Here is a 13,388-nt window from a genome sequence, read left to right as displayed (position 1 = left end):
ACTCATAGAAAAGAAAAAAAAAACTGTTTAATACATCCTGATTTCCTAACCAACCTACCTCCTCTTCTCCCTTCTTCCCCTCTTCTCACCTCCCCAGCCCTGGAAACTGTTTAGGTTGAACCATTTCACATGCAACACCAAGTAGCATCAAGACAAATTTAGATTGGATTTCTTTTCTAATCAGTCAACGAATGAATTGGCAAGGCTGGTCCTTTGTCTTCTTTTCCTTACAGTTATATCAATGAAATAAATTAAAATCTTATGGTATATCACATCAGCTAGGTCATATTACGTAATTCCATTCACTCCGTTGCTGTACTCACTAAATCTTGCTGTGTCACTTCATGCGGATTCATGACAATCCTCAAAGTAGCCTATAAATTACAGTAACCACTTAATACAGCCAGAGAGTACTACATTCAATAATGAAATGCTCATACTTAAGCAATAAAATCAAGATTAAATGTGAAACCCAAAATAAAACAAAAACCCAGACAAATTACTTCCATATAATTCAATTATTAGCTCTAAGTTAGACAGTACAATTCCCCTTTATAGCAAAGTGCAATCATGTCATTAAAATAACCTGTCCACACGCGAATCGTAAAAAATAAGCGCCTTTCTTATTTACATCAGTGAGAGACCTGATTCACTACCTCTTCCACCATGAAAGAGGACCAACTTAGGCCTCTTCTCAAAGCACCGTCTCCTCACTTAGTAACTCATGTAAAGAAGAAGAGTTTAAAAATCATTCTGCTATTATTCTACAAACTAGTTAAAGATGACCTTCCCATTTGGATAAAATCTGTCATCATTTTTCTTGACTAAAATAACCATTTTCTCACTTCATTTTTGTTCTAGTTAGAATGAACGGGCTTGCCTGACTCGCCAGGAATTTCACTGATTCTCACCCGAAAACTAGGGCGAGCAGTGAAGAGCCCTGAGATCCATACCTCTGCCTGATTAAATTGCTCTGTTTCACTGTAGGAAGAAATATAACTTCCACTATAAATTTATAATATGAATATTTCTTGAAAATGACATTAGCCATTTAGAAGAAAAACCACTGATCATATTAGGAGGAAAATCAGTCTATTTTCTTTTAAAAAAGCTCTCATTAAAAAAAAAGGCTCTAATTTTTCCATTGCAATTCACAAACATTCTGTTCTAGAATTGAATTTGGATTTTTTTGTTGAAATAACCCCTCAAACTCAAAATTAAGCTAATTTGAAGCTTTAGCTAAGTATAGACTGACTTGTAACGCAACATTATAGAAGTTTGGCTTGGCTACAAAATCAAGCAAATTCTTAATCTTGGGTTTTCTTTTGATTTAAAATTGGGGAAAAAAATGGGGATAACTTTCAGTTTTTGAACTGTATCGTTCTGACAGAACATGAAACACAACAACTTCAAGGTGCCAGAAAATAAAACATATGAGGGATCATAAGCGTTAGGCTTTACAGATGGAATCTCCTTTTTCCGAGGAACTGGTAGCTGTCTTGTAGGTACCTGTATCGTAAACCATAAAGCAGGTATGCAGAAAGAAGAAAAAGGTTGAACAGAGAAAATGAGAGGAAGGTGAAATGTAAGGAAAAAAAGGCAAATATCAATATGACATACTACCAGTACTGTCTTCTGAAATAAAAATGCAGAATTTCTTTTTAAGCAGCAATAATGCAAATAATCGCTTACATATTTATACTTTGTTTAAAAGGCTAGAAAGCAGAATGAGCATAATGGGAATTTTAAATGAAGAATGCTTTACCAAGGGTGAGGGAGAATCCTCTATAGACACAATTAACAGAATTGGTTTAATACACTTAAAACTTTTAACCTTTGCGGTCTTTGAAGTGGATAAAGGAACTGCATCCATTTCGAGTTTGTATAAAAGGGCTATGCTGCCCTGAAAAGTTTTACAGTGTTGCAAACTAATGAAATAAATTACTGTAATGTGGTTAGATCTATATTCATTAACCGTATTACCCACCAAGGGAATGAAGACAAATTTTAATTTTACTAATGTATTTCACTTAAGCATTACTTTGGCACTCTGTAATTAAGGGTCCTGTCCTGCATCGCTCATTCGCTCCCCGTCGGCCACATCCGCTCCCCGCGGGCTGAGCCACGGCCGGAGCGCAGCAACGCCAGCGCCTGGCGCACGCCCAGCCACCAGGATGCTGCACAGCGGCGGCAACGAACCTACCACGAAAATACAGAGATCAACTCTACTATAAACCATGCAAGCAGGATCAATCCCCTCCCCCCCACACCCCGAAAAAAATATGAACGGAAAACGTTATATAGAGACAGAGGAAAACAAGGCATCCAGCTGTGATACAGCATCATGTATGTCTGGACTGGAAAGGAAACGTACTGCAAGATAAACCTCCTCACAGGGTGATGCAAGAAGAAGAACACAAGTTTTTAGAAGCAGCAAAGGAAGACCTGAAACGTCCTCCCGGGCCCGGTAAGGGATTTGTCAAATTCCCTTATCCTGTCCTGCTATCAGAGAGAGATGGCAGGCAACCACAGCCAGAGATAATGCCATGCTGGGAGACACTTAGAAAGATATTTAGAAAATAGTAGCAAAACTAACTGCAATAATTTATTTAAAAGTTCTTACAGCACCTCCAAATGCAAGTTCAGAGAGCGTTACTTACATGCCTGGTGCTACAACTTAACTACCATTAACTACCACAGCAGCACAATTATTTAAATACTTTGGTCCAAACAGGCAGGAAAACAGCAGTGCAGCAATACCAGCTAGTCTAAAAACGCCATTCGGGCCCAGCTACACCCTTCGGAGAGGTCGTGCAGAGCAGGTTTTGCTCCCGTGCTAGGTCAGTCCAGCTGCACGCCTACGCGTACTTGTCCTTGCACCAATGAGCGTGTCTGAGCGTGAGGATGTACGTCTGAACCTGACGCATTCCCTCTTCTGTAATACTTAAAATCCATGACCTTTCTTGTAAAAATCTTTTATATCTTTTCTAAGTTGTGGACTATAACGACCTCTCTAAACACAGAGCTACGTTCTGCCACTGAAATCATACCTCCACAGCAGCACTTATCTGAACGTAGGCAGTAGCCCCAAAACTGTCTCACCTATTTAACACACAGCATGAAACGACAGATTATTTTCAAAGGAGAACAAGATAGATGCCAGCATGAAACATTGTTTATAAAAACTGCACTACTCCTGCTGTCCGCAAGCAATAAAGCTGTTTATTCCAACCTCCTATCTAATATAAACTGAAACCCTCAGCACTGAAAAAAGCTAAGAGCCATTCATGACTGCAAGACAAATAAGAAAAAAAATCTCTTTCCAAAATACACAATTAAAGTCATGCCCAAGAATGTCTGTTTTGCATAAAGCTGCACGGTAACATTTCATGCTAATTTTTTCTTAAAACTATCACATCCACCAGTTTGAAATTTGATTCTGTATCTGCACATGAATGCACTGAGGCATTCAGCATAACGATGAGCCTTCCTCTTTTTAAGTGTTTCTGTGGTCATACACACATATTCAGAGAACATTTTTAAAATATGCATGTTAGTATATTCATATTTAAGTTATATACAGAAGAATACACAGATGTGAAATAACTATTCCGGGCAGAAAATAGAGTTTATAGAGAAATCAGAAATGGATCAAATTAGAACCTGAAAAATAAACTGGAAATTAAATATGGAAAAGCAGTTTAGATTCAGCAACCTGGATCTGAAGGAGTTTAAGTTCGAAGTCAGACTTACAGCTGGACAAGTCTGTGTTTCTGAGACGCGTGCGTTTCTAGAAACGCGGCACCTCTGTGCCCCTCGTACCAGCTTGTTTTACCCTCCCCTGCCCCTTTTCGAGCACTGTGACCCACAGGACAGAATCGGCTAGGCAGGTTTCCCAGACGGAGCTGTCTCTAGGGGACTGAGGGCATCTGAGCACCTTTTCGGACCCTACGCAGCTGCGAGGGGCTCAGTGGAGCCCAGCCTGGGATCGACCAGCTGACCAAGCGCGCGCCCCAGCTCCAGGTGGGTCTCAACAGCTCTCCAGGCTTCAGACTCTACAGTGGGAGCTTGGGTATTACATGCAGATGCTCACACAAAAATACAGATTTCTGGAGCTCACTCACTACAGTAGTTTCCTAATATTACAATAATAATAATAATACCACCACCACCACACAGCCAAGGGAGGACACTGACACTAGTCAATGGAATAATCTCTCTGTTGTGATCCTGTACAGATCAGTGATACCACTATGTTTTTCTGGGAGGTCAAAGACTGTAAGAAATTATTTAGCAATTAAAGGTTTTGGCTGCACAATATGAGCAAAAACACCCCAAAGGTGTGATTAGTCATTACAGAAAAAAAAAAAGAGAGAGAGAGACAAGTGAGGAGTTTGAGATCAGAGCAGCCTCCACCCCAAGACCTTCCCCCTCCCAGTTTACGAAAGCATGGAAATTGCAGACCTTTCCATTTTATAGTCCAGGTAATAATAAAACCTAAAAACAAAGGCAAAAATACACCTGTCAGACAAGGAGAAACATAGGAGAGGTACACCAGTGAAAATTAATATATTTACATATGCTAGCTCTACTGCCACGACACCTCCAGAACGCCTACTTACATTACTACTATGCCTCATAGGGATTCCAAACAAGAGGAAAACCTACAGAAAATAAAAAAGGAGCTCAAATACAGGAGCTACATTTCTACCTCCTATTCTTTAACATTAAGGCATAAAGTAGATGCAGGGTTTTTGTTGTTAAATGAAAAATTTGACAACATGGGTACACTGAATATGAGAAACCAAATGAAATTAGCCATTTAAATTCACCAATTTACCTCTCAGATTTTAAAGCTCTGATTTTTTTCCCCACTGGCAGTTCTGAAATGCACTGCTTTATAGCATCTGAATGTTTTAAAATGGTATATTTAATCATATTAAAAGCAGCCTTAGTTTGCAGAAAATAAAAGCTCAAGGGAGGTACTCTATGCTTGGAGAAGTAAGTCCATGGTGCTATTTGCATTTCTGATCTCACTGTTGAAAAAGGAACCAGAGAAACTGCACAAGATTAGGATTTTATTTCACCACGGACAGATGTTATGAACAAGCATAACTAACAGGAAGAAGGCAGTATGGCAAAAACAGTGTTCTGCAGAGTGAATTTCTGCTCGAGAAAATAACAATAGTAACCAACTTCTCTTCCCATTTTGGCATACAGCTGAGCTGCTTTCATTTCTGACTTTTGCTAGATACTAGAAAAGCTCATAGGATTTTAGGAGTCAGACCTGCTCTTCAGTAATAGCCATGAAATTTTATTTCATCTCCTAAACTTAAAACTTTCTTAATTTCAAAAAGGTGATTGGTGTTGAACTATAGTAAACAAGCTGAACAATAAATTATCTTGCTTTTATTTGCTAACAAATTTACCTATATGCATGTATATATACACACATTTACATATAGTTTTAATTGAACCTATATCTTTATCATTGCAAATCTTATCAGCTGCTCCTCAGTTAAGCAGGGCAGCAGCAGAATTCCCCTTTCCTGCTGCTCTCGCCCCTTTTCCCACCACACAGGACAGCAGGGTGCTCTTACTCCTTCCGCAGAAATAGGCCTCCTGGGCAGAGCAAAGGATATACTGTTTCAGCTCAAGGTTTTCTGATTGCTGCCAGTTTCAATATTTGACTAATGAAACCGAAATGACCACCCTGGAGAAGCCTTCTGCGTGCTTAAACTTAACAAATTGGTGAAAAGTTTAACTCTTTCATTCATTGCTTTTTCATGTCTCCCTGCTCTTAAGCAGCATGATTTCAGATTTGGTCAGACCCTGAGCAACCCTTGAGGTGAACTGAGGACAAAGAAGATTTCTCAAATAACAGTGCTACTACCATATCTATGAATAAATTGGGGGGAAAACGTAAGATTTTTCAACTAATTCCTCAAAGCTTGGTTGCTCTGGGGGAAAGGAAAGTGCTGTGGAGTAGAGGGAGGATAACAAAAAAAATTTTTTGCTTTTAAAGGATTTCAGAATGAAATTAAAGATTGCAAATATTTTTCCTAGTAGTTGATGATCTCTAAGAGAGAACTAGTGAAATAATTGAGCAAAACAGCAAGAAGAGAAGTCTTTTAACTTTACAGAGGTCTCTTAACTTTCTAAAGGCACTCACTCTAAAACCCTATTTGGAATTTTGTTTCATGACGTCAAAATAATGATCTTTGGTAGAAACAGTTTCACATAACTAACTTTGTGGGCTTTAGAAATACCAAAACTTTCTGAGAATTGCACTGATCGATTTGCCCTGTGGATAACCAGGGGAATTTGGAACTAAATTGTGAGCCCTCCATAGGTAGAAATCTCTAACCAGCATACAGAACCATAATATCTTAAAGGACTCAGAAGGCAGAATTAATCTTTCCCATTCCTTTGACGAATCACACTAATTTAGCAGAGCACTCTAATTTAACAGAGTAAGCACAATAGAGAGGAGCAAAACCAATTACTTCCAGAAATTTTCACGGGCTTCATGCCTTGCTCCATTTTAAGGCCCTAAAACCATGACAAGTCTAGAGGATAACTATTTCTTTAACAACTGCTAGAATATATCTAACTGTACGCACTTATTAGCCCCTGCTCTCACAGCCTATAATGACTTCCCAGAAATAAGGTATCTTGCAGTTTCAGGTGCAGAACAAGCTGTGATGTTGCAGTGATTATAGCTTGCTCTATAGCTCTGCTTATGCGAAATGAGACGTGGGCCACATAAAAATAGCTGCGCTTCTTTGGCACATCACACCTCCAGTCCTCAAAGCACAATTCCAATGAAGGTTTATCTGCGTTAGACACTGACAAAGATCATTGCGGAAATTTCTTTCGCCTTATATGAAAAAGGCCAGAATTTGCACAGCAAGCTTTGAAAGCAGCATCTCCAAAAAACCTGCATCCAACAGCAAACCTCTGGAGTCTGCAAGATGAATCCAGTATTTTCTACTACTGTCTAGTCCACAGAGCCATAAAGCCAGATTAGACCAGGACTATTATCCCAGATATCAGCAATCAATTCTGCCCTAGTGGTTTCTTGGCATTGTCATTGCCTTATATTTCTTGCCAGACCTACTGTCTGCTACTTTTTATGTGCGTCCTGGTAGGGTGCACAGCTCATTCCAGCTCCCCCGGCACACTTCTGTTCAGTACACAGGAATATGACTGGAAGATGCTAAATGAATCGACTATGCCAGATTAGTACACTACACTGCAGCCTAATTATCTAAGTTTCTCTTTTTTGCATGTCTTTTCAGGTTACTCACTTCCACTGACAGTATTTCTATGGTTTTGAACACAGAGGTTCAATAAAGAGGCAAATATAGAGAAGATAAGGAAAATGATGTTGTAAAAAAAAGTTACATGCAATTTAAGTACTGAAATGGATGGGAATACTTATAAATTAAAAAACAAAAAATTGAGCAAATAATGTGCTTAAAGCCATGGACAATAAGATAAGACAGGACTTTTGTCTCTGGCACAATTATCTATTTGTAGTTCCAACAACACGTGCTAACTAAGCATAGAACCCATTGCCTTGGCACTCGTCATTGTAGAAGAAGAAAAACATCATTATGTTCTGAAATTTCTAGTTTGCTTATTGCCAAGCATTCCAGAAAACTCTGCTGAATTAAAAAAAAATGGTAAACAACCAAAGAGAGAGGCTTATCCAGTGAAAAACCAAAAGCCCATAGGTGATGCTGAAAAATATGCTAGAGTGAAAACCCCCCAAAAGAAGCAAGAATACTTCTATCTGCAGCTACTCCACTCTCTGCCAGGCCCTTCCAGGCCTTCCCTCCGCACGACTGTGCTCCACTCCCTTCTCGGTATGGGCTTCCTTCTGCTGTTCCTACCCTGGTAAACAGGTTTCACTCTAATTAATTGTCCTGCTGATATGAAACCACAAAAGGATCCCAGTCTTCCAGTTACATGCAGACTCATTAACAAATTTAATGAATGAATGCTCTCTCTCTTTCTCAAATACAAGGAAACAAATAAAAGAAAAAATCCCAGAAAACTTGCTCAGAAGAGAAATGTGCAAGCTGAGATTTCAATCAGTTACCTAACGTAACAAATACACTTTGAGATTACCACTCGTGCCCAATTCTTTACCTAATTGATGAATAAACTCATCTAGTTAAGTTGTTTGGAGAACAAAATCACCACAAAACTTCATACTTTTTTTGAAAAGTAGGGATGCTCATGTATTAAAACATTCACATAGCCAACATTTTCTAAGATCACTATTAAGATTCCTTATTCAACTTCTTTTGCTGAGATAGCAGTTTCATTAATTACCACAGTGAAAATCTAATGATGCATGAAAGCATGCCTCAAAAAAAAATCAAACAAACAAAACTGTAACAGGAGACGGCTTCAAACCTGGACACCAACCTTACATTTCAATGCATATGGATACAGAGACAGCAGCTAAACTCATCTATACTAACCCTATCCCTCCTTGCAGAAAAATGGCAAGGGAATTACCACTACAGTTTCTATCATTAAATGTGCAGAGGAAAATATACAGCTATCAAGAACAGAGTTTTTTCATAAAAAACATGAACTGAAATAAGTCTGCAGCCGTTATAAAATAAAAAGTAGTTAACAGCTCACATTTGGGTTTTTCTTTTTTTTTTTTTTTAAAGAGTGTGATATTTCTTACATCCCTGACTAATTAAGAAGGTTGAATAAAATATATTTGGAATATCCTGGCTTTTGGTGATGTTGGACTTCAAATATTAATGCAACTTTTGTGGCTGACAGAGAGCAGTCACGAAATATCAGCCCAGCTCTGGATTCTGAAATCTGTTCTCCACCCACCAGGCACGGCGTAAAAACCTCGGGTTGTGTTAAATGGTAAATTTCACTTCAAATATCCGCTTTATAAAGCATGTTTTTGTATACTACTGCTGTAAAATACAAAATTTGCATATTTATGTTCAATGCAAAATGTCAACATTTTCATGTCACATTGTATGAAGAAGAAAATCAGACTAGTAATCCTACGTATGCGCTATTCTGTGTATAGGTTTTCTGATGTACTTGTAGTCTGCATAGTAAAGATGCATTTTCATTATACGTTTGAAGAAACTTCTTGAAAAATTTGAGGCACATGAATATATGAAATGATTGCTAGATAACCTTAATTTTAGACCTTTAACTCTTCATGACGCCCAGCTTATTAATGAAGGCAGAAAACATAAGCTGGAATTATTTAATGTCTCAAAAAAGCCCATGATTAAAAGTAATATAAATGTAGGAGTAATAAGCACGATAGCAATCTCTTCAAGTTTATAATTAACATATAAAGTTAAGAATAAAAAGCATTTGAAAGTGCAACGCCAAAATTAGTCCACATTTGGCTACTCTGGTTTCTTAGTATTAGCTTTTCAACAGCAAACTGTTTATGAAGATAATATTCTCTACATAAAATAGCCCTGTTGGTGTCAATCGCAAAGAACAGCAGAAATTCACATACTGTAGAAATGTGCATATGACTCAAAAATGAAACAATTTGCAGCTGTCCGTTTTCATTCTTAATGTAGTTTTTGGAAGCAGAATGATGCCATTACAAATTTAATCTGTATAACTCAGGTGCTTATAGCATGCTTAGAGAGCCGATATCACACAAGATATATTTCTTTGTAATACTCCAGACTAGCATAAAGATTAGATTGATAAAGTAATATATATATGCATATATATTACCTGTTCTTGCCTCTCCAGCCACTTGTCCACCATGGGATGACTGGCACTTAACGATGAACGAGCATTGTCTCTCTGAAACTGGTTAGACCAGCTACTAGTATCTCGTGGTAGGCTTCTGTAGTTTTCATCTTTCTATTTTAAAAGAAACAAAAAAGTGTCTTATAAAAAACAACCAGTCCTTGCACATTAACAATGCAGCTGGTTATTAAAATAATACAAAAGGAACCCCGATGAAGGAGAAAGCAAGTGTGGCTGCTCCCGAGGAGCAGGCGCTCCCTCTGGCACCCGCTTCTGCTTCACCTCCTCTTTTTTCCAACTTAAAACCTCTAATGGATGGACTTTCCATGTAAGTACTCAGCAAGGCTGCCAGAATATGGGGCTCCTTCCTTACATTCGTCCCCAAAGAAATTTACTGTACAGCAGTACAACTTAGTGACAGCTAAGGCCAATACGTAATTCTCCCAAGTCTCCATCAGTTTTACAGCAGAGCTCTTTCACTGCTCAAGGTACTGAAGTACCACCTTGCTACTAAGGTACTGAGGTAATAAGAAAAGGGAAAAAAAGCATGGTAGAGAGTCCAAAATTTCAATTTATTATTCCACACGAAAAGGAAAGATTATGTCTGATCATATACTTTTTTCCATAATGCCTCAATAATAAATGTTTATGTGTAACATATCAAGTAAAGAATTCACACTAGAAAATTCATTAGAAAGCTTGTTTTCTTCAGTTTGGGGGCCAGGGGGGTGCCTATCCCTGTTTGTTTGGCTTGCCTGAAATCATACAAATACGGGCACATTTGTAAACCAGCAGCAGATGGAGATTATGCTGACGGAGACACTTGTATCCCATTGAGGCTGATAAAAAAGAAATATTTTTTCTTTTAATTGATGAGTTATAGTTTGAATTTTCTGCACATCTTTCCCACAAACTACAAATTCTTCAGCTTCTAAAGATAATTACTCCTTACCGAGTCCAAACACTAAAAGCCAATAAAAACACAGAGGCAGATCCTTAATGATGTGAGTTATCCCTAGCCCACCAGAGTCAACAGAACTACCAATAATTTACAACAGGCTCCTCCTCTCCAACTGAAATAACCCGTGGAACTGCAATTCTACTTGCCTGTACAAAAGCGGAATATAAACATATATAAGGATCCTTCAGAAAGAGAGTATTTTTGCCAAAGTTTGCTTATCCACCCTCATGCCAATCCAAACAGTTAAGAGAGAGTATTGATCTTTCTGAGAGCTAGTCATGAGCAAGTAAAGTAGGATTACAGTCCTACATAATTTGCAATACTGTCACCTATAGGAATCTGGAAAATCTCTGAAAAAAATAAACAAAAATCAGTGCACTTCCATAGTTAAAAACTATTTTTTTATTTATATAGCACACAGCAAATTTTTGACCCTCTTAAAGGAAAATACTTAATTCAATAAGCATGAGTATTACCATCCTTATTTATTACATGAATAGTACCCATTTCTGGCATATTAGTAGTCTAATATTCTAGAATACAGACTGTAGCACCAAATCTATCCTCCCACGTCCTTTACAATTTTATTTCTTGCAAATGCATAAGGTGCTTTGCCAGGAAATTAAACTGTCGCTCCCATTGTGATAGGCAGCACAGTTTTCCAAAGCTTCCACTACGAGAGCTGTTGCTTTTCAAAAGTACCAAACTCAAGCTTTCCCAACAGATGACAAATTCTTTTCTAGAAAAGAGCTAGAAAAAAGGTCTTCCATTTCAAGAAATGAAAGCTTGAATTCAGCCAGCACAAGCCATCCTTACAATACAATGTCTGCACAAGTAACCATCCTAACAAACCAGCATCATAAATTAGTTTACCCTGCTGTAAATGATTTATTTCAACAACTAAAAACAAATTTACAATTTTCAGTGTGGTTAACCACACAGCAAACTAGAAATAAACTTGATCAGTCTTTTGTCTAGAAAAGGGATAGGGGAAGTCAGTCGCTACTTTCTACAACTGCCCCTTAGCACGGCCATAAAAGACAGCAAACTGTGTGTAGGAATCAATTTTCTCCTGTTGCTTCTCTTCTCAAGTCTCCTCTTTTGGTGACAGAGGTGATGCAATCACTATAAGCCAAAACAATGATTCAAATTGCTCAAAATGATGGAAAGGCATAACAACAAAGTCAGTCAAGACAAAGAAATAGAGAGATATGTTTTGATGTACAAAAAAGCCCCCCCCCACACAATTGGTTCATGAGTTATTGCCATCTGACAATAAATTTTTATCTGACAGACTATCACCTAGTCTGAATGAATAGAAATTTCTTCCTCGTATGTAATGAGATGTTTTCTGTATTTCTACACTTCAAAGAAAATTCCATTTTTTATGGATTCATGTGTACAATTTTCAATAGAAACTTTTAAAAAAGACAGTTTTATCTATGCTAAAGAAAAATCTCTCTCCAAACAGTGCCCATTAGCCACATAAAAAAGATGATTTTTGCAAGAGCAAAGAGAAGGGGAAAAAAAAGAAAAAAGTTCATCTTCAGTCATCCAAACACTAAGTCTGCGATCTGAATTATGCAAGGCAATATTATTGCTTACACTTTATACTGGAATTTCTTGCTGTAAAAAGTCTTAAGTGCTTCAGCACATAACATATGCCAAATTATCTAAGCAAAGAGTCGAATTATACTTCTGTTCGGTGCAGCCATACTAACGTCAAGAATTTTGCAAGGAGTTTACTCCTAGAAAAATATCTGTGATGACTAGAAGAATATATTCATTCTGTTTACCTAACTATTTCTGCTGTATTCCACTTCTGTAGAAGACTGCCTTTTTCCTGCTAAGACATAAACCAGCTCCTTTTCTGCAGAAGGTAGTTTTTCTGTCCGTTTAGATCTACCAGCAGGAATATGAGCTGGAACGTTACCCAGATCAGGTTCTTGTGACTTGCTGTGTTTTATAATGCTGCTATTCAAGGCCACTCAAAATAGCCCCACTGTCAGAACGTAATAAAATACTTTGCCAGCGTTGGAATCTCACGTAGAATTACAGTGGTACTAGCCAAAGAGTGAAATTTCAGAAAAACAACCTGCTGTAGACCAGTCCTACATCCATCTTTGTTGTTGCTTTTTGGCAAAAAGCTATCTCTGTACTTCACGGGTGAGAGCAATCGCGCAAGCATTAGGCTCGAGCAGAAGCATAGAGAGACCAGCGCTGTGAACACCGATGCACATGGTCCTTCTCTCGGACAGTTGCACAACAAAAACTTCAGATGCGAGGGGCCACTTGGCATCCCGTCTACACACACATGTCCATTATTGCTCCTGCCAGATTCAATTCAAAGATAGCAGTGGTAACAAAGTACAGAGGTGGAGAGGGAAAACACATAGCTGCAGCTATGTGTGAATGCTACACTGGGATTTACTGAACCAACTGCTATGCAGTTTGCTATAAAAGGTAAAATATGCAGATGAACAACCCAGAAAGCTTTTCTTCTGTTCAGCATGATCTATATAGAAACCCAAAACAAAGCACTAGCACACCTGCTCTGAGCATCCATCTGACTGGAAAAGTTGTGTGTTGCTGTAAACTTCAGTACCTTTTAGAGACAGGTTTTATGGCAAAGAAGCCATCAGGGTTATAGAGA

The 13,388-nt window shown here is 38.2% G+C and overlaps 1 protein-coding gene across 12 annotated transcripts in view; it reads right to left on the bottom strand.

Moving 5' to 3' along the window:
• The window catches only part of PARD3 (par-3 family cell polarity regulator), a 465,794-nt gene that overhangs the window by 248,155 nt on the left and 204,251 nt on the right, over positions 1–13,388 (bottom strand). For 8 of the 12 annotated variants that reach the window (XM_064505791.1, XM_064505797.1, XM_064505794.1 and 5 more), the window contains exon 5: positions 9,757–9,888. The exons of the other annotated variants lie outside the window; for them this stretch is intronic. In XM_064505791.1, the coding sequence (XP_064361861.1) occupies positions 9,757–9,888 (132 nt within the window). The remainder of the gene's footprint in view (positions 1–9,756; positions 9,889–13,388) is intronic. 12 annotated transcript variants of the gene reach the window in all.

The sequence above is a fragment of the Dromaius novaehollandiae genome, chromosome 2, assembly GCF_036370855.1.
Source record: "Dromaius novaehollandiae isolate bDroNov1 chromosome 2, bDroNov1.hap1, whole genome shotgun sequence".
Classification (NCBI taxonomy): domain Eukaryota; kingdom Metazoa; phylum Chordata; class Aves; order Casuariiformes; family Dromaiidae; genus Dromaius; species Dromaius novaehollandiae.
This window is presented reverse-complemented; position numbering and strand designations above follow the sequence as displayed.